We start from the raw sequence: 21,461 nt of genomic DNA, 5'->3' as shown, positions 1-21,461 counted from the left end.
TGTAAGTGCTCTTCAGGCGGCGAATGCAAGTTTGCAGAAGATTCAGAGTGTTGGCCAGGTCAGGCACAGGATTGAAGTGGTGGCGTGTTTCTGAGCATGGCTGACTCAAGGCAAAAAAGTATGGCTCATTTCATCCGGTTACATTCAAGCTGTCGGCGAGACCGTCCATGTCGCCGCCGTCGCCGATGGTGATGTACACGGACGCGCGGCGGTCCTGGGTGTCACGCATCTCACCGTCCATAATGTTGTACCTGACGTTGGACACCCGGTGGACGGTCCACTGCTCAAACTGCGCGCGCATCGCCAGGTAGTGGAAGCTGTAGCTCTTGTATCACGGCGAGTGAATGAGTACGACGGTCCACGGAGTCAGTTTCCCGGTCAGCGTGCGTCCTGCAGCCACATCCACTGCGGCTTGTACTTGCCGTACGCCGAGTAGGATGCCACAAAGACAATATGCGGTCTTGCTACTATTTTCCTTCCAAAATAAAGGTCAAAGGCCTTGATCTATTCATTACAAAAATTGTTTAAATACTTGGAGCAAGTTTAGCAGAGTGGTCGTATGTGTTGGATAATAACCACGCGCATACCGATTTCGGTTTAAAAGGTTGATCCATCAAAGTCGCCAATCACTGACGATTTCCACAACTCATTGTAGCACCGCGTCCGGCCGTCCCCTGTCCCCGCCGATGACGCCATGGACATCGCATCGACCCCCGCAACTCATTCCCTTGGTTTGGAGGTGGATCTCACGACTTCCTCGTCTGTCGCGCCTCTTGCTCCTCCATGGGCCTCAAGGGCAGGCCACCACTGCCTAACTTGTAGTATGTGTTATCACCGATGTCGTCAACTTAGGGCGATGGCCTCCCCCGCCAGCGCCGCAATGCCCCACAACGAAGAAACATAGGTAGAAGACGGCGGCGTCCCACATCCGCCTCCTCCATCCTTCATCTCGGTGGAGGGCGAAACTCAGGCGCCTACCCAGCCGGACGCACTCGAAGATTTGCTGATGAGGTTATGAAAAACATCCACCATTGTCTTTTGTTTCGATTGGTTTGATTGAATGCAATGTGACCATGTAAGAATGCTTGTGTTTAACGATGATTTCACGCATTTTGGAGTATCGGTGGCGGATAACGAGTCATTCCTGATAGTATGATGCGCTATTTTTTTGCGACTAATGATGTCTATCTTGATGGCCCAATGGTGTAGCACTTTGAACAATAAGATGTCGAGGGCAAAGACACCAAATTGGATCAATCCCAGCCCTCTAGTTTGTCAAGGAAGAAGAAATTTGGGTCGCAAACTACGCCACGGAAGTAGAAATTTCTCTTGTGAGGGCATGGCAAGGCATCACTCTTGAGAGATCAAATGGTGCAAACTATTGGGGGTACATCGAGGAGCATTTCCATCAACGCCTTGGGCATAACTCGAATTGTACCCTTAAATCTCGCACAAACCAATGGGGTATGATTGAAGTGATGTACAACCATTTGGCGGGTTGTTTGGACCAGGTGAAGCACGCTCCTCCTAGCGGTGTCACCATTGACCAATATGTTAGCACTCACTATTTTGATCGCCACATTTGCATCACTTTGAATATTTTATTTTATTTAGCATTTGTATGTTGTATGGTAATATAGCGCAAGAGAGGTGGTGGCAAATGGCCAAGTCGAAGGGCAAATCATTTGTCCTCCAACATTGTTGGAATGTGTTGGAAGAATGAGAAGTGGAAATCAAGGAATGATGAGGCTCCTCCAATCATAGGAAGTAGTAGAGCAATTTCTCTCTTGATTTGGATGACGCCTAGGAAGATGACGGTGATGGAGAGAAAAGGTGAAAGTGCAACTCTCTTCCAAAGTGTGTTAACAAGCCCATCATCATTCTTGAAGTAGTTACATCACAAAAGCTCTAGATTTGGCACGCTTTCTTTGGCATGTCCGGGTCTCACAATCACAGTGGTATCCGGTGTTTGTTAGGTTGACTGAAGGACAAGCTTACCTATACAATTATACTGTCAATGGTCATGACTACAACATAGGCTATTTTAATGATATTTGTCCTCTATGCGCGACCTTTATCAAGACCATCTCTAAGCCAGTTGGTTAGAAAAAGCTCACTGATAAGGAGGTAGAAATGATGTGGATAGGCATTTGGAGTGCTCCAAGCATGTTTTGTAGTTGTTCGAGGACCTGCAAAGATATGTTGTTTCATCATGTATAACATGATTGTGGAGGACGACGGTGAAGGAGCTGTAGGAGGTCTGAAATTTGAGATCACTGGTCTGGAATTTGAGAACACGAGTGATCATATCCAACTTGCAATTCAAAGTCCGGCAATGTTTGAGGAGTTGCTTTTTCTTTTTGCAGTTAACGTTTGAGGAGTTTGTCCAGATAAATCAACAGATTTGACGTCGAGCAACTCATGAGCAGTTTAAGAAATGAATAGACGAGCATTTGTGGACGATTAAAGGGGACAACTAGAACATAAGTTGGATTCAAGTTTAGTTATTTTATTTGGAACTTAATGTTTGGTTTGTAATATTTAAATTTGAACTAGTTTTGTACTTAAATATTTGTTGCTTCAAGAATTATGCTCATGTATAGTTATTTTGAAGTGCCGCGGACTTAACAAAAAAACAGAGACAAACATGGGCGAAAGTTTGATGGATAGGATACATGTCCGACTTTCGTATTCGTGTCTGCGAACCCATAGTGAGTCCGATTCGAAGGCGGGGTTGAAGATGGACTTAGACTTAGATGCTTGAACCATTTGACAGTAATCTTGGAGTTTCGAAGTGCTTCCTGCAAGTACACCCGGTCGTGCATTCATGAAAAGTTCAGAGACGAAAGGAGAAACGATCTACACTAGCAAAACGCCTTGCAACCATATTGTGTACGATAAGTGCTATGGCAGTACATGATTGATATTCACAATCGACACAGCAGTTCGTACGCTCTGCACCACACAGACAGGAGTGTCCCCGCGGAGCAGGAGCTAGTGGAGCGCGCAGGAGACGTCGCGTCCATCCACCTGCTCCAACTCGTCATGTCTTTTGTTTTGTGTCCCGCGTCGAAAAGGTGGCGAGCGGTCTACCGTTGCACTCGACGTCGCCGCCCCGCCCACCGTGTCGCTTTCGCGTAGTACGTGCCCGCGCGGTTCTCGTACGCTTCACCGGAGGCCGGCGACGAGGTCGCCGTAGAACGCGCGGAATGCCTCCATCTCCCCTCGCGGCAGCGCCACCCCGACCTCGATGCCGCCGCGGCCGTCGTGGTTCTCCGCCAGGGCCAGCGCGCCCGTCCGTTCCACGGAGACGATCTCCACCTTTCGCGGCCGGCCCCAGGGGGCGCCCATGTCTGCTGCCGCGTAAATCCCAAGCTTCGGCGACCCGGCCACGGTCACCGCCCGCGCCGCCGCGCACTCCCGCACGAGCCGCACCCACCCGCGCGCGTCCCGCAGCGCCCGCCCCTGCTCCGCGAGCTCCTCGATCGCGTGCCAGATGGCTGCCGATGCCGCCGACGGCGTGAGGCCGACGCCGTGACCATCCTCCGCCTCCTCCACGCAGCAGAGACCCAGGCAGTTGCCGAAGTAGTTCCCCGGCACCGGCGGGCTCGCGCGGGGCTTGCACCCGGTCACGAACCCAAACTGATGCCGTGCATTGCAGTTGCTGCCGTTGCCACCGCGCGCATGCACGATACCGGCCCACGCGGCGCCGCACGCCACCGCGTACGGCGAACACCGCCGCGCCGAGGTCTCCGACTCGACGCGCTTCCCCAACCGGCCTAGCAGCTCCTCCGTGAACCGGAACGTCGCGAGGACGACGCCGCCGCTGCCCGGTCGCCTGCTCAGGTCCCAGTCATCCAACCGCTCGTCGCCGGCCTCCGCGAGCTCACGGACGAACACCTCCCGGAGACCGGAGTCGTCGCGCACGACGCCGCGGTCGAACAGCGGCGGAACAACGTCCACCACCTTCTTGTCAGCGCCGATGAGCCGGCGGTGGATGGCCGCCCACGTCCTGAGGAAATGCACGTAGCTGGAGCCGTCGGCGACGGCGTGGTGCAGCGTGGTGCCGACGCAGATGCCGGCGCGAGGGAACACGGTGACCTGCACGGCAAACACTCCCCAAGACCCCCGGCCGCGGCTCGGCAGCGGTGGCAGCAGCGGCCGGAGCCTCGCTGTGTCGCGCGGGTGGTCGCCGGCGAGATCTCCAAAGTCATCGCCTCCGACAGCCACCGTGAGACGAACAGAGTCGCCGTCGGAGCACGCGACCTCGGGCTCGGCGGGCAGCTCGCACGGCAGCCTCCCGGCCAGCGGGTAGAAGTGGTGCAGCGCGGCGGCCAGGGACGCCTTGAACAGCGGCAGCTCGCGGCGGAGGAAGCCCGGGACGTCGAGGAGGTCCCGCTCCGCGCTGCCGTAGAAGAGGACGCGCTGCACGGGCGGGAAGTCCCAGAAGACGAGGTCGAAGTACGTGAGCGGCAGCGCGCGCGGCTGCCCGGGCGCTGCCGGCGGCGACGGAGAGACCTCGCACCGGTCCAGGACGGTCACGTGCTGCAGCGGCGCCGGCGCCGGCGCCATCGGTGCCTCGTGGTCTGCTACCTCGAATCGTACTGGGGTGGCTAGTGCTACAGCGCGAGGCGGGACACGAGGTTCACGAGAAGGCCAGCAGAGCAGGAGGCGTGGACGCGCAGACTGTACGAAATTGACGTTATGTTTGTTTTCTTGGCGCCACCTCAATAATTTTACTGCCATTAATTTTCAATGCGGCAAGCTCCTGGCGCTTTGGATGCAGTAGACAAAGTGCACCTTGTCGGTAGCGTACATTTGATTTCAAAAAATGCAGAGAGATACAAACACGAAGGAATGGCTATAAAACAGTCCACTGAAAAAATTTAAGCGGTCAATCTCAACCGTTAGACCTTGATTCAACGTGCACAACTTCATCTTCAACCTCGATCTATCCCCGATCCGCCGGCCCCCGTCGCCCGCGGCCCGCGGCGCTCCCACGACTGCCTCGCCGCCCCGCCATTCCTTGAACCTCCTCCCACCATCGTGCTGTCGTCGCCCCCGGCCATCCCTCTAGCTCCTGGGATGACCGGATTTTTTTTCTTCGGCGAATCCCCACCACCGCCATGTTGCCTCCCCCAACCCCAATCCTAAGATAGATCGTGGGATAGCCTGCCAGCGAGCTTCTTCCTCCCCTCTGGTTGTTTCTCCCTTCAATTAAATTCGATTGACCCGAATTCGAAAGTCAGGCGACTGACCTGCATGTATTGCGAATGCACAAAGATAGCGTACATATTTTTGAGAAAATGTAGAGAGATACAAACACGACGCATGAAGTGCACCATGCAGCAACCTTGTCTACATATTTTTGAAAAAACTGTTTTTTAACACATGAACAACTGCTTTGGATGGGTCCCACCGATATAGGACCCTCTTAGCTGACGGGCATTCACTCTGAACAATCATACTCTCTATTTCGCACTGTGCACAATAACCTACCTATATACAATGATGTACACTAAACTGATGATAAAAGCTTTATGTAAACAAGTGGCTCAACATTGATTTTCGTATTGTTCGAAATTATGACCATAATTTTTTGAGAAACACCTTGAGTGCACTTCAAAAATCATCCCTCCTTTATGTTTTTGCGCAACATCATTTATCATGTTGTTTATTATGTGGCATCGTGTAAGATTTCAAGAGATTTGTTGATGTCGTCGTGTGTGTGCCTTTTCTTTTTCTCCATTTTCTGTCTGAATTCTTAGCAGATGGAGTGCACAATGGCATTTTCGCCCTAGTAACTCTGTTTAATCTTGCTCATTTTGTATTGGTCAGATTTAATTATTTTTAATTAATCATATCTTTCAAATCCTAAATCCAAATCTAACATTTCGTTTATGAAAATCCCTCGGAAAAATGTGTAGATTTCAAATATGTTATTATCCTGCATGTTACTCATTTATAAAATTATGTTTAGGGTGTAACCTTAATTAATACCTTCTTATATGGGGTATTTTGAAAATGCCTATTATATATGTTTCCAGACCCATTTAAGTTGAGTAGATATATATGATATTTGATCCTCTCATAAGATATTATTGGCATCATAAGGGATGTTTATTCCTACCAGCTACCATATGCTGGTTATATTAGGTACATAAGAATCTCTTTATTTGCACAGTGCATAATAACCAACCCATACGATGATGTACATTAAACTGCTGATACGAGCTTTAGGTAAACAATTGTCTTAACTTTAATTTCATATTAAAATTGTGAACAGAAAAAAATTGGAAACACCTTTATTACACTTCAAAAAAGCATCCCACCTTTATGTTTTTGCGCAACACCACTTATCTGTTATTTGTTATGTGGCATCGTGAAAGATTTCAAGGGATTTGTTGATGTCGTTCAGTGTGTGAATGAGTGGTGATTTTTTTGTCCCATTGCAGCGCACGAGCATGTTTGGTAGTAGAAGAAAATAACACAATTCATCCAGCATGTTTTTGCAAATATTCCTAGCACACCAATAGTTCAAATGTAAATATTACATTCGAGATAACCGGATGTTCACCAAGTTTTTTGAATTTAATGATACTCTAGTCAGTCGACAAAGGTCCTCCCACACACTGTTGCCCTTGAGCTTCATCCAACAATGTATGAGCGTAAATGACCTGTCCTCGGTCCTGTAGTACTGTGCGCTCGGGCTATACAATGTAATGATTATCAAGTTGGAACACTGAGTGAATTAATGAATTGACCAACATGTCGAGCAACAAGAAGCAAAACTTAAGATTTTCATGGTAGACGAGACTGATGGTCACATTGCATCCACTCGTGCAGTCGCAACGCAAACCTTCATGACCGCACATGCGACATCACACGAGGAGGGTGCGAATGCAAAGCAAGGGGGCAGGGGCAGAGGGGTATTTGACTGGGATGGAGGCGTCGGACTCCTACGTGGCGGCGGTCCAGACTCCCGCAAAACCCTCCTCAGTTTCGCGTCCGGTTTGCGGGAATCCGGACATCTGGACAGTTAACGGACCAATGGGGTACCGCGTTGGATGGCAAATTACGACCGGACAGCTTGATCCGGACGGTTGCGGCGTTCCGAGAGTCGATGGTGGATATGCCTTACACCTAGTTCTGTAATGAGAATGAAATGGAGTCCAGTCCACCCAAATCATGAAACTCTCGCATGTAGCGCCCGTCGGGGCTATATCTCGCTTATTGCGAGATATAACATGGTGTCTCCTCCGCCGATTGATTAACAGGCTAGGCCTAACACTCTAGCTCATCTGAGCTGGTTTCACCTGTCTTTTTCTTTCTTTTGTTTTGTTGTGTTGTTTCTAATAGTTTTCAACCGGTTTTCTTTGTTTTCTGTTTTTCTTTCTTTCTTTAATTGTTTTATTTGATTTTTATTTTTCTGTGTTTCTTCATCGGTTCTATTTGTTTTTTTCCTTTTCCTTATTCTATTTTTTTTCAACACATGTATTGTGCATTCTTAGGACACACGAGGGAAAAAAATGACGCACACTGAACATTTTCAAATACAACATGTATAATTTTCAAAATAAAGGATATACTTTTTTTACATTATATGTTAAACTTTTTTCAAGTACACATTGAACATTTTTTAATCGCACGAAACAATTTTAAAATCCGCATGAACAGTTTTTGACGTTGTATATTTTGTTAAGAATTTTTTGAGTGGTACGAAACAGTTTTTGTACAATCAAAACATTTTCTTAACAATTTATTAATTTGGAAAAACTCACGTACATATTGTTGAAACATGTAATGATATTTTTTTTAATGCCACATACACTCTTTTGAGTTGTATGAAACGTTTTTGAAATGTGTGAACAGTTTTTACATTATATAATATATTTTTAAATCGCATACATATTTTTCAAACACTTAATTTTTTTAATGTCATATATACTCTTTAGAGGGTCATGGTACTTTCTTCTGAGTTATGCGAACATATGTTTACACTATATAGAAATATTTGTATTTCCCAAAGAAAAGTGGGAAGTATGTGAATATTGTTTCGGAAGTGCTATCTCCATTTTTTCTAAGGTTGTGCGAACATTTTTAAACACTGAATGAATATTTTATATATGAGCGATTAATATTTTTTAAGATTGAAATAAGATATGTTTCCATTTGAGAAATATTAAAAAATATATAAAAATCAAACAAAACATGCGCTAGGAGCCAGAGCTCCCTCCCATGATGGGCCGACCCATTTAGGGGCGCCTAAGGCTAGGGGTTATTTCATCTCACAATAAGCAAGACAAAGCACCTCCACGGTCATCGCTATGCAGCTGACGGCTATATAATCTCCCATGGCTAGCAAATGTAGGTGGTGAATCAGATGTGGCTGAAGATAACTGTCCATATATTGCTTCCTTACTTTTTCTGCAAGATGAACTAGACAGAGGGAAACGAAGTCAAAAGGAAACTAGACACAAGGAAACACTACCATTCTCGTTGCATTTACCAACTAATCCATGCCAACTCATTCGAATTCATGTATCTAGAACTAGGCCGTTAATAGTAGTAGCATAGGTTCTCGTGATTTTGGATCAACTGTTGGGCGTAATAACCCATCCGCAAAGATGTCATTAGAACTAGTCCTGAAACAGAGCCCAATCGGCCCAAAATTATGAAACTCTCGAGGCCATACTGGATGGAACCGCGAATGCCATATCTCTCCTATCGGACCTCCTATGCGCCTTAAGTGGTGGTTGTCCCGCTGGCGTTCACATGCTTCGTGAGTTGGTATAGCCCATTAACACGAACGCTCACTCGATCCCTCTGTTGACAAGCAGGTTCCCTTGCTCGCTCGATTCTTTTACAGGTTCAGTCGTTTGTTAAGCACATGACCCTTAACCATTGACTTTTCCAAAATTTGATAAAATACAGATATTTTAAAAAATGTTCATCCAATTTGCAAAAAGGTTTACTGAATTTGGAAAAAGGTTCATCAAATTTTGAAAAAAATTCTCAAATTTGGAAAGTGTTCATCAATTCTGGAAAAAGTTAATCGATTTTAAAAAAATTCATGGACACTGAAAAAGTTCGTAAATTTTTAATAAAGGCAAAATGGAAAATTAAAGAAAAGGCGAAGAAAAATAAAAAATAAAAAATAAAGATTGAAAATGAAATTAAAAGGAAAAATATAAAATAAAAGTAAAATGGAGATAAATTAAATAAAATGAACAAGAACGAAAACACTAAACAAACCCGGTCCAAGAAAACAAAAAATCTATATCTATACCTACTAATAAAAGAAATAGGTATTCTTAGTCCGTTTTGCTATTTTATAGAAAACCCCCTAATGTTTCCGACATTAAACCTGCAGTACATATCAAATGTTTTTTTAAAATACTCATATCTTCTAAATCGTAACTCCTAATTTAACATGTTACATATGAAATTTGATTAGAAAATGTGTAGAATCTGAATATGATGTTATTTTACCTATTAAAATTAAAAAATACTATCTAGGCTGCAATGTTAATCAACAATGTATTATCCGTCTTTCCTTCATACCGGTACTGATTCAGATTGGGGATGAACGCCTCAGCAAAATCAGGATTGGACATGAAATTGAAGATAAATTTGCTAGAGACACCCAATAAATAAGGACATGCATGACAAGAAATAAAAAAAAGGACCCAATAAAGATGGGATGTCCACTATAAAACAAATAAAAGAGAAAATGCAGAGAAGATCTGATAAAGGTGAGATGTTGAGAAAATGCAGAGAAGATCTGATAAAGGTGAGATGTTGCGCTATTCTCCTATATATAAGAAGAAAAAGGAGAGGACATGCATGAAAAAAGAAGTAAAAAGGGGGCATGGATGACAAAAAATAAAATAAAAAGACAAATTTGATAAGATATAAATAGTGATAAAACAGCGACCAATACCTATGACATGTATGGCAAGAAATAGTGATGAAATAGGGGCGCAAATACCTGCGTCCACAGGAGACCATACAGAAATGTTTTTTCCAGACAAAAAAAACTCTTTTGATGATTAAAAAAATCATGTATCTTTTTAACAACCTTTTTAACAACTCTTCAAGTATTTAAGAAATATGCATGTGAAAAAAGTGTTCAAGAGTTACCCTAAGTTGGTGATTCTTAAACTGAAAACTGCCATTGATGCACACATGTCTCCGTTGTGTGCTAATGTGTCATCGTTTGTTTTTGTCGTTTTTCTTTACTCACCCGTAACAACACTCCATTCCGAACATGACATAAATAAATGCATGATCACTTGCCTGTTTCTTTGTACGGATTAAATCTACATGCACGCCATGCTGAAATAGAACACCTTTAGAATCTTAAATTGCGCTTTTATAGGTTAAGACCATTTTTGTTTGGGCCGTAGCTACAAATTCTCATATTATAAACCATTTTTTGTAAAGGGAAAGTAGTGGCTGCACCACCTTCGATGCACCCATGATGCACCCACGCAAGAGAACATAGCAAAAAATATCAAAAAATTCTGAAACTTTATGAGAATGATCATCAAAAAATGTTATGCGGGCTTGCCAAGTTTGGTGGTCAAATAACATTCGAGAAGCTCTCTACAAAAAAGACAAAATTACAAAATCTGCTCAAACAGTGCACTTACATTTTGACTAATTTTCAGTGAATTTGTCTTTTTTGTAGAGAGCTCCTCGAATGTTATTTGACCACCAAATTTTGCAAGCATCTCTAACATTTGTCGATGATCATTTTCACAAAGTTTCATATTTTTTCAAAACGTTTTGATATGTATTCTTGCGTGGGTGCACCGTGGGTGCACCGAGAGTGGGTGTAGAAGAAGAGCGTTTGCTATCTTTTTCTTCCGTTGCAACGCACGGGCCTTTTTGCTAGTAAAAGAATAAAAACGGTTGGCAAACTTCTGGAAGCTTCCCAAAGCCGGTGATCGAACTATCTAATATACCTTTCAAATGGGCCAGCCCACGCAGCACCGATGGAGATGGGGGTGTGCTCCCGTTGCCGCCGATTCCTTTAACCGGCGCAACGGACGCCGAACAGGAAATACCCTCGCCTATGAGCCTACCATATGTCTCGCGTCAAGGGCTCACGCATATGGGCCGCCCATTAGCAGTGTTGCTCGGTCGCTAGTTTAGCCGTTCGCTCGCTTGTTTTTGGGCGCTCCTATGTCTCGCATTAACACACAGAGGGAACCCTTGTTAAAAACGTGCTGCAAGTTGACCGTGTATTAAAAAATGATAAAACAAATTTGATCATGTATATAAAAATGTTAATGAAGCATTTAAAAAAATGTTGAACAAGTACTTGAAAAATGTTAAATGTGTATAGTAAAAATTATGATCATTTATTAAAAAAAGGTGGTATTTTTTTATCGATGTATATAAAAATATTAATCATGAATTTCAAAAAAAAAAACTTGAACAAGTGTTTGGAAAATGTTGATCAAGCATTTGAAAATGTTACGTGTGTTTAGAGAAAATGTTGATCATGTGTTCAAACATATTAATATTAAATTTGAAAATATTAATCAATCATTTGAAAACTTAAATTTAAATAGAACCAATGTTGACCATGTATTAGAAAACTATTAATGAAGCATTTGAAAAGGTTTGAAACGTGTATAGAAAAAATGTTGACAGTGTATTAAAAAATGTTAATTAAGCATTTGAAAATGTATGTGGAATAAACGTTCACTATGTAATAAAAAATGCTACATTCATATTGGAAAAATATTAAACATGTTGTCGAAAAATGTTGTTGACATATGCTAAAATGTAGAACAAAAACCAAAAACAAAGACACGAAAAAAATAAAAAAAATAAACTAAATAGATCAAAGCGAAAAAAACAAAAAAAATGTAAAAAGAATGAAAAAAATGAAGGAAAAAAGAATAGAAAAAGTAAAAAAGCAAACAAAATAAAAGAGAAGAAATGGAGAAAGAAAAGATAAAAGCATTGAAAACCAAGAAGGAAATAAAAACCGAAGAAAATAATTATAACAAAATGTGCAAAAGTCGTCTCTTTTTATTGTAGTAGACCGTGCCCTATTAATTGTAAGGAACTCGAAGTCAGCGCTAATTGTGCCGCTATGCAACGAGTAGATCCTAGGATCGGTCCCTTGTGGGCTCCTTTTTCAACTCCGTTTTCCGGTAAATATACGCTAGCGGGATAGCCTGATACCATAGCCTCAACGCGAGAGGTGCTTCGGTCTCACTTAATGCGAGATATAGCACTCGTGCTTGTTTAATGTATGGTCTCGTCCGTTTATTTCCTTCGTTTTTCTATTTTTGTTTTCTTTTCCTTTTGCTTTCAATCTTTTTCTCTTTAGTTGTTTACTTTAGTTTCTATTTTCATCTTTTTTTCACATTTACCATTTTTTCTATTATCTCATTTTTCTTTCTTATTTGGTTTACTGTAGTTTTTTATAGTCCTTTTTGTTTACTTTGTATTTTTTTTGTGTTTCCTTTTTGGGATTTATAGGTTTTCTTTGTACATTTGTTGTATGCACCAGGTTTATATTTTGAACTTACATGATTGCAATTTTTCAAACATATATTGTTATGTCTTCCGTAAACATTGTACATTATTTGTATACATCAGAAATATTTTATATATACATGTTTATCATTTTCAAAATTCATGATTAAATTTCTGAAACTTATTTTTATCTCTACTTTGTTCGTATACATTCCATTATTTTTTCTATACATTAGGACATTTTTATATACACATTAACATTGTCTAATACATGATTAACAGTTTAAAAAACTTATATATTTTTGATGTCTACTTTTATCCATGCACATTGTCCATTTTTTTTATACATTTTTCGTATCATTGGAGGCATCTTTTCTATACACAAGTAACAGTTTTTAAATGCATGATTAACATGTTTTAAAATAATGCAAACCTAGTTTTTTTATTTATATTTTTTCCATACGCATTGTACAGTTTTTTTGTATGTCTGACTAACTTTTTCAACTTTTTTATATAAAGTGAATTTATAGTAGACATACTCATTATATTTCGAAATGTAAGTAATTGTAGAAAGAATACAACAAAAAAGAATAAAAAAGGAAAAAATAAAGAAAGGAAAAACGTTGGAGCCCCGTGTCCGCGCTGGGCTGGCCCAATCCGACGGCTGCCTTCAGTGTGACATCCATCGAGTCACTGGAGCCCGTGAACGATCTAGAAATAATAAAAAAGCACACAAAGTAGTAAGTAAAGAGTTAATTCCATTACCGAGCTAATGACGATGACAGAGCGCGAGCCCCGACCCTACTGGGTAGTGGCTACTGGAGCCAGTCCATCCTGCACAGCTGTAGTGCACTAAGTTCTAAAAAAAATAGCTTTAGTGCACTAGCGATTCTCGAAAAAAATAAGTTACAGTGCACTAGCTTGCCGAGAAGCGCCGAGTCTTGTTAGGGCATCTCCAACGTTGACCCTCAAACCGCCGGCATCCATTCAGACCCTGTTGTCCGGATCGCGGAAGCCATCCAATACGGTCCTGTGTCAGTCAGCAGCGCGGTCCAGACGCACTTTCTCCCGTAAATTGAAGACAATGTGGGGAGTTCTGCGGGAATCCAGAGATCAGACACATAGAACTCTGACATACCCGGTCCACCCAATCCCCCTCCCCGTCCTATTTCCTTTCACTCCGCCCATTCTTCCCCTTACTTTGCATCTGCACCGTCCACATGCGTCGCAATTGCTGTGCGCCTCTGGCCGCCACATAGGCATTGTCAGACGTCCGCAACCAGCAACGACGCGCCCGCTCGCCTCTACGACGGCATTGTCCGCCCTAGAGCTGTTTGTACCCAGGTACACAACGCCCCCCTGTCGACGACCTCCATGGTGGACACCACGCTTAGCGGGTATTTGGTCAAACACCATTGAGCTTATTTTCGATCGCTATGTCGTTCTTCAGAGTACGAAGGATGGCGAGCTACTCGAACATGGAGGATGAGTTCTTGTTTGATGCATGGTTGGTCGTATCCGTGGATTTCGTAGGTACGAGCAGGGGGGGGGGGGCTTCTGGCTGCAAGTGCATGAATGTGTACATCATTCAACAACACAACGTCAGGTTGTTGTCGCATCACTGGTACGCAATCCATATCAGTGTCACCAAGTTTTGTGACGTGGTTCGTCAGCTAGAGGCAAGGTGACCATTGCACGTGGCAGAGGACAAGATTGTAAGTTTTGCTTCCTTTTGGTCAACTTGTCGATTGATTCATTCACTCAATGCCGGTCTACACATTACGTAGTCCGCACGTACTGTCGTGGTGTATCACGGGACAGAGGGACGACCATTTACGTAGACACACTGTTGGATGAAGGTGAAGGAGGAGTATGTATGGAAGGGCATGATCCGTTAATGAAAAACTTGTTGAACATCCGGTTAATCTAGTCGAATTTGAGGCATTGTTGTACTAGACTTAGTTTGCATGCTATGTATGAAAGATTCATACTATTTTCGATTCAAACTTCGATGAATATCAGTCGGTTTGCATAAATTTCGTTAGTTTAGTTTAAATGTGGGTTAAAATGTAAGCGACCAACATTGAATGCCGGTTTCTTGCATCCATTTCCGCGGACTGGTCTCACCTTATCCACGGACGGCTCCGCGAGGAAATTTGTGGATTGCCGTTAGATATGCCCTTACCGTTCTAGACCTACGTCGATTCACATCTCCTTATACTGCGTGCAAGTTGCGACTGGCACTCGAGAAGCAAGCATGAGCAGCAGCTACGGCACCGTGTTATGACGCGAAAAAAAAGGAGAGAAGACCTTGTCGCGCCATCGGTCAGTCGCATTGTCGTCATCGAAATTGGAATGGCGGCAAAGTGTCCTTGAACGGATGCGCACCACGAACACGATATCTTTATCCGCGTGGCACGAGCGGTTCGCTATCTAAAAAAGAAGACGTATCTTTTATCTCCAAAATGGCATCCAGATCCAGGCATGCAGGCACCACGAGCGGTGCCGGCCGGCCGGCCTTTTGCTACGTTGGGACCGGACGACGAGAGGGTTCGAGACTTTTGATTTGAAACGTACGTGCTTTGCATGGTCGCGGCGTGCAGGGCCGAGCAGAAAGACACTAGTGGCGGTGCGAGCCAGCGAGGGGCGCACACGGCCGGCCTCGCCACTGGCCCTCGCCATCATGGTTTCTTCTCCGTGAGTCCTTGGCGGCCGTCCATACGCGACGACATGTCAGGCAGTACCGTCCGTTCACCCACACCGTACGTACGTCCACCGCTCGATCCGGGGCATGGCAAGTTGGCTACGTGCTAGAATAAGTTCTACCAGCCGGTCGTCGGGCATGCGTACATGCCGGATCGCCGACATAGACCACCACCACGAGGTCCAGACGGACGATCAGATCGATCATCGGGTGGCCGTCCCGTCCCCGTCCCCGTCAACCCCCACACCCCCAACAGCGCTAGTTGCTGTCTCCCATGCATGCATGCGTGCCCTCGTGTGAACCTCACGACCGGCCGATCAATGCAACTTGGAGCCGAGTTCCGTCCCGTTTCGACGTCCGAAATGATGCCGCATCCGAACAAAACAAGTACTCCAACAGTCCCTAGCACCTCCGACATGGTCACCACACGGCCATTATTCACCGGCGAGTTCAGTTGGCATACTCGGAGAAAGCCTCTTTTTCAGGATCTGGCTAGCCCGGGTGCGTGCTCTGCTTGCACAGTCGCATGTCATGTGGATGGTCCTGTCGATCTGAGCCATGTGTGTTTGTGGGCACAGCCCGCACTGCTTATTAGCTGGGGCGCGCGCTCCTGTGCGCGCGGTGCGTGCATCCGGTCGAACGCGCGTGCCGCACACCTGCTGGCCCGCTTCATTTTGAACGGCAATGGTACGTACGCCATGCGTACTTCCGTTCCGTGGCCAGGCATGTCGTCCTTCCTCTGAAGAAATGCTCATCGGTGAAACTTCACGCATGGTTGGTGGTACGTACGGCTGAAGATTGACGCTTCGGCGTGGCAGTGCTAATCAAACCTATATTTCCAAGTGCATGCATGCACGATCTACTTATGTCAACCACCCAACCTCGGCCCCTCTCTTTCGTTTATGTCATCCAATAATGATCAATGATCATGGGAAATATGGGCGTATCGTGCAAGATGCATAGATCTGCAAACAGTGTTGCTCATTATCTCAGGGCTCCTTCATGAGCTACTTTTTCTTTTCTTTTGGTTTATATATATGTGGGGCCTCGCAGGTACTCGTTACGTAGATCACATTTCTAAAATGCAGGTTTGCATGGTATGAAAAAAAAATCACTAATGTAGATTGTGATACATTATTTGTATTTGTAACTACTCCTTCCGTCCCATAATATAAAAGCGTTTTTTAGGGTCAACGTTGCTGCCTTTTATTAACTAGGTGGCCTCAGGCACTATAACGCCGCAAATACAATCCGGAGGAACAGAAAATCAAGTCTTACATAATTTATTAAGGTAGCCGTATCTAGCTAGATTAGGCGCCGCACGGTTGAGGGAGCGTCTAGCCCAAACCGCACGGAAATCATCCTGAGAGGCGAGTAGTTCTTTGATCTCTTCGACGAGAGGACCATGCCGGGATCTCAACAGCTCTGACCTCGACAAATCTTGCATCGCACCCTGGTTGTCCATCTCGATGAAGATCTTCCGGGCGCCCACCTCCAGTGCAAGCTGGATCCCTCTCCGACATGCCAACAACTTTGCGTGTTTAAAAAAAAGGAGGAATCACCCCCGGCCTCTGCATCTGGGAGATGCATGCGGTCATATTATATATTATTCACAAAGATCTTGCAAAGTAATACAATAGTAGGCCCGAGGCCACCATCTAGACGACACCTGTCGCTACTTCTATCCTCTTGATGAAGGGGTGCCGAATGTCTGGGCCAAATACCAAACAGACATCGCACAAAAGTCTAACATCTAACGCCGGATGCCCCATCCAAGCCACATAGACGGGACTGAGTAACACTCCGGTCTGGCGCACTCTCAATGAGTACCACAGGCACACGCTGCAAAGGGCCGTCACCTCCGTCTTCCCTCGGTCCATCCTCAAAGCATGCACTGACACATCGACCTTGTCAGGCCTCCACTGCACTCTCAATGAGCACCACGACACCAGACAACGTCGACCTCCTGCGCGTGTCCATCGCCACACATCTGACGCCAAGCCTCCACTGCACCATGCCGCCGAGAACCGCCGCCACGAATATGTAGAAATAAACACCGCTCCACCGAAGAAGCCATCCGCTGGTCCCTCGAGCACGAGTGCATCTCCAAGAATGCCGCCCCCAAGGGGGCAACGACACATGAATGCCGCCGTCATCCGATCAGCTGATCTAGGGTTTCCCCCGGAGGTATTGGGTGGGGTTGGGAGCTTCACCTCGATGATGCCTTCATGAAAGAAATGATGATAAGGGCATCGTCATCACCGGCTCTGGCCAACGACCGAAGACCAAGGTTTCACCCGGATCCGTCCCAAGGAAACCACCCGACAACCTGTGCACTGTCTCGACCGCCTTCAAAGCCCTAGATCTAGCCGCCTAGATCCGGCGACCAACCGCAACAGCAGTGCCACCATAGGAGCCCTGGCGCACCGGCCACTGCCTGAATGCGCCACCACTGGAACCTGGGAGGAGGGCTCCCACCCCACCTCGCCAAACTGCGAGAGCCGCCGAGATGGATCCCGCACGCTCACCACCGTTTCTGACCTGAACCAATCCGCGGCAAAACCACGAGATCGGTGATGCAGATCCGCCTTGGATAGGTACAGCACCACGCCATGCCGCCGCGGGAAGCCCGAGCTTCACCCGCCATCACCTTCCAGGGCCGCCGCCCCGGGATCCAGCCGTCGCCGACAGGCCGCGCCGCCGGCCACCGCGACCAAGGCCGCCATGAACCTGCGAGCCCATCGAACGCCCGGCGCCACCAGATCCTCCTCGAAGCCTAGCAGCTCTGCCGCCCCTGCCCAGCATCGCGCCGCCACCTTGCGCCATCGCCCAGGACGAACAGCCGCGCTGCCGCGACGCAGATCGGGGGAGAAAAGCGCCCCGGCGCCATGGGTGACCCGCCTCACCTGATCTGGCGCGGGGGGAAGAGAGCCTCCGCCGCCACCATCAGCCGCCTGGGGCTTCGCCCGACGACCTCCTCTAGCGGCGGCGGAGGGGAGGGGGAGGATGGACGTGCCCGGCGGCGGGGGCTAGGGTTTTCACCCGAGCCGCCCTAGCGGGAGGGCGACGCGGGGGCGCCCATCTATGGGGATATGTCAAAAATAAATAAATAAATAAAGGGTAAAAATGTTGACAACAACAAACCGAAATCCGTAAGTCCACGTTATAAGATGCAATGCATTCCCACCGACAAGAGTTTCATGTAACATGGTTGCGATTTTTTGAATCATCCCACGTTTCTAGCCCTTCAATTAAGAGGTACAGCAGATCACCCGGCCCTACCTGACAGCTATACCCATACCAGTTGACAGGTGGGCCTGAACGCAAGTTATAGAATGGTCCTCGTGTCAGTCAGCTATGCCAATTCCTCGCAAGCTGCATCTTCTTGCCATGAGAAAGAGGAAAACATTGGCAGAGCAGTAATAAACCGGCATTAATCCGTGCGCCAAACGCCTGCCGATTTGTTCATACGACCGGGAGGGAGGTGCGGCTCCCACCCTGCGCCACCGGAAATGGAACCGCCATTACTGCTCCCTCGGCCCTCCCAACCGGAAAGCCTACCACAAAAAGGTCTCAGCTAATCGGAAAAGTTTCAGCGCGATATCTGTACTGCAGGGTCCTATCCTATCTTCCTAGCTAGGCCGGCCAAGCCGCAGCGGCTGCCCGGTCCTCCTCCTTCACAGGTCGGGATCACACAAACCATCAATTCCCATTGCCATGCAACGACTTCAATTCCGCCGGGCAGCTACGTGCTACGAGTAGTATCACTCTAGCTACCACAGTAGCTCACGGCTGATAAACTATTACTACGGCCTTCGTACAGCGATCCGTCTTATCAGCCTGACACCGTTGCCGGCCCTGTTGTGCTAATTCGTCGCACCCACAAGAGCTGAGCACATTTGATTAGTACCTAGCTTGCTATACTAACTCGGGATTGCTAGTTTTGGCTCTGCGCTGTTATAGAAATAATGCACCATACCCCATGGCCGGTGCAGCAGCGCGCAGGGGCATCTTCTGTGTTCTGTGGATCATCGAAATGGCAGGGACATAATTTCCAAGTGCGGCGAGTGAGGCCAGGCACCGGCGTGTGTATCAAGGAAGGAAGGAAGGTGGCACTGCTGGCTATAACTATATGCTTTCCCGATCTCTGTTGCTTGCGAATGCAGACACGCCGTGTGTAGATAGCACTGTTTACAGAGAGCAACGCAACACAAACATGGTAACGGGGGCCAGGGCCAGAGGCTTCTTGGAGCCGTGCGACAGTGAGAGAGAGGCCCGGGTCCGCAACTCTGCATGCATAGAGGGTACGTACAGTTACACAAACGGAAATGCGTGGTGCTTGCTTGCTTGCTTCAAGGGAAAGGGTGTGATCAATGCGGAGATAATCCTCTACGGCTCTACCCTAGCGAGGAGATATACTAGGTGCAATAAAAGTGTAGCGGGGTCATGTTGGGGCGGGGACTGCTCTGTTTGTAGCCAGGCAGGCGCGGTTAATCAAGCATGCATGCATGCGTAAAGGAGCTGGGCATGCATCCCGACAAGACTCCGCAACAGAACAGAGATGCCGCGCGCCTACTAGGTGCGTACTTCCACGCAACGGACTGCGTAAGCTTAGTCTAGGCAATAAATTAGGAATGTTAGCATCCATGGAAAAACACCGTTATAGAAAAACATTCAAATTTATTCGAGGTGCCGAAGTATTCTTCCTCGTGCAACCATTGGCGATGCGTCCGTGAGTGAAGTTCGTCGTCGTTTTGGGGGGTTTTGGTTCCGGCGAACAAAATAACCCATGAGCTTGTAAAAGGAATAACAGGAAAGTTGTCGATGTAGACGAAAAGATGCTGGGGACCATGATCTGTGTAGCAAATCGCCGTCCCGGAGAAGAAAATGTCGAAGAGGGCTTGTATAACGCCCTAGATCCGGCCACAAGGAGTCGAAGAATGCAACTCCCACATGCTCCATGACGAGGTCGAAACTAACCAATCTTCATTGGTCGAAGCTGGTCTCAGACCAAGATGCACACAACCGCGCCATTCACTTCCTAGGACAACATCATATAGACAAGCCTGAAGAAGCATCGTCAAAGCAATGAGGACCAAGACGCACATCAGCAGATGGACACCTAAACCTAAATTAGAAATCTCACCCTACCATCATCGGTTCAAAACAGCGAGGGTCCTCGCCCCCCACCGCCGCCCTACATCCTAGGGTTTCGCTGGAGGAGAGTGGGAATGGAAACGCTTCGTCAATAGGAGGTGCATCTGACCTGAACCCCAAGTCTTAGAAGAGGCCATCATCTTCCTAGCTACGTGTACAAGGTAGTGTGGTTCATCTCATCGCCAAAAAAAAAAGTACGGCTCATCTGCTGGGTGCGCGGTTTCATTCGTTATCAACTCCAATAATTATGCTCTCTTTTCAGGATGAATCATGGCGCGGGACAAATGGTAAAACTCAATAATTGTACGGGCACACCACGGGAGCTTTCTTCTTGCCATTTATGGGTTAGTACAGCGTGAGAGCTTAACAAATGATATCGTACGTTTACGGAGAGCGAGACGTGACGGGCATCATTCTCGCCTGCCTCTCGCCAGGGGACAGGCGAAAATGATCCTGCCAGACGAAATTATTGGGCCCTCATGGCCGCGGGACACACGGAATAACTTTGTTTAATCGATCCGGCGGTCAAAATTGTCAAAACGTCAGATCATGGATAGCTAGCTGCTGCCCCTGATTCCCCTGAGCTGTACGTACGTGACGCGAAATTAAATATTTCCCGCGCGCAGGCATGCAGCGCGCCGTACGTGTCAAACATCCTCCCGATCCTTTGCGCGCTCCGGCCGCTACCTGCAAAGCGCCATTGACGAAGAAATTTGACGGGTTGTGATTGAATAATAAGCAGGGTCGTAGCGTTTGTCTAGCTACGAGCAGTGTGGACAAATCAGTGGTTGGAGTCACAGGAATGGGAAGATTCGAGCTCGGAGCTCGACCGTGTCCGTGTGTCGTCGTCACTGCAAATCCGGCTACGCACGCCATCGCCAACGCGCGCGCATGTGAGCCTCTTGATATTATCTTCCAAGAAATTCGACGGTCCAGTTTACATGCATGCATGTGAGCACGACGACGTGGAGTACGGGGGCATGGCATGGCATGGTATGGGCTCCTTGGTTCTCATCGATCGGTCCGTCCGTATGCGTCGGCACAATGCACGTCGGAAGCAATGATCGGCTGATTTCCAGGTGCAGGTGCAGGGACAAAT

General features: G+C 46.7%; 1 protein-coding gene across 1 annotated transcript; it reads right to left on the bottom strand.

Moving 5' to 3' along the window:
• Positions 1-2,351: 2,351 nt before the first annotated feature.
• LOC109736549 (malonyl-CoA:anthocyanidin 5-O-glucoside-6''-O-malonyltransferase-like) lies at positions 2,352-4,681 on the bottom strand. The gene has a single exon (XM_020295762.2). The coding sequence runs from the start codon at positions 4,570-4,572 to the stop codon at positions 3,169-3,171; it is 1,404 nt and encodes a 467-aa protein (XP_020151351.1). The 5' UTR covers positions 4,573-4,681; the 3' UTR covers positions 2,352-3,168.
• Between the last annotated feature and the right edge of the window lie 16,780 nt (positions 4,682-21,461).

The sequence above is a fragment of the Aegilops tauschii genome, chromosome 6, assembly GCF_002575655.3.
Source record: "Aegilops tauschii subsp. strangulata cultivar AL8/78 chromosome 6, Aet v6.0, whole genome shotgun sequence".
In the NCBI taxonomy this organism is placed as follows: Eukaryota; Viridiplantae; Streptophyta; class Magnoliopsida; order Poales; family Poaceae; genus Aegilops; species Aegilops tauschii.
The sequence above is the reverse complement of the archived record's forward strand: the minus strand, read 5'-3'. Positions and strand labels throughout refer to the sequence as shown.

Coding starts and splice junctions, on each gene's coding strand:
- LOC109736549 (XM_020295762.2), bottom strand. CDS start 4,572: ATGGCGCCGGCGCCGGCGCCGCTGCAGCACGTGACCGTCCTGGACCGG.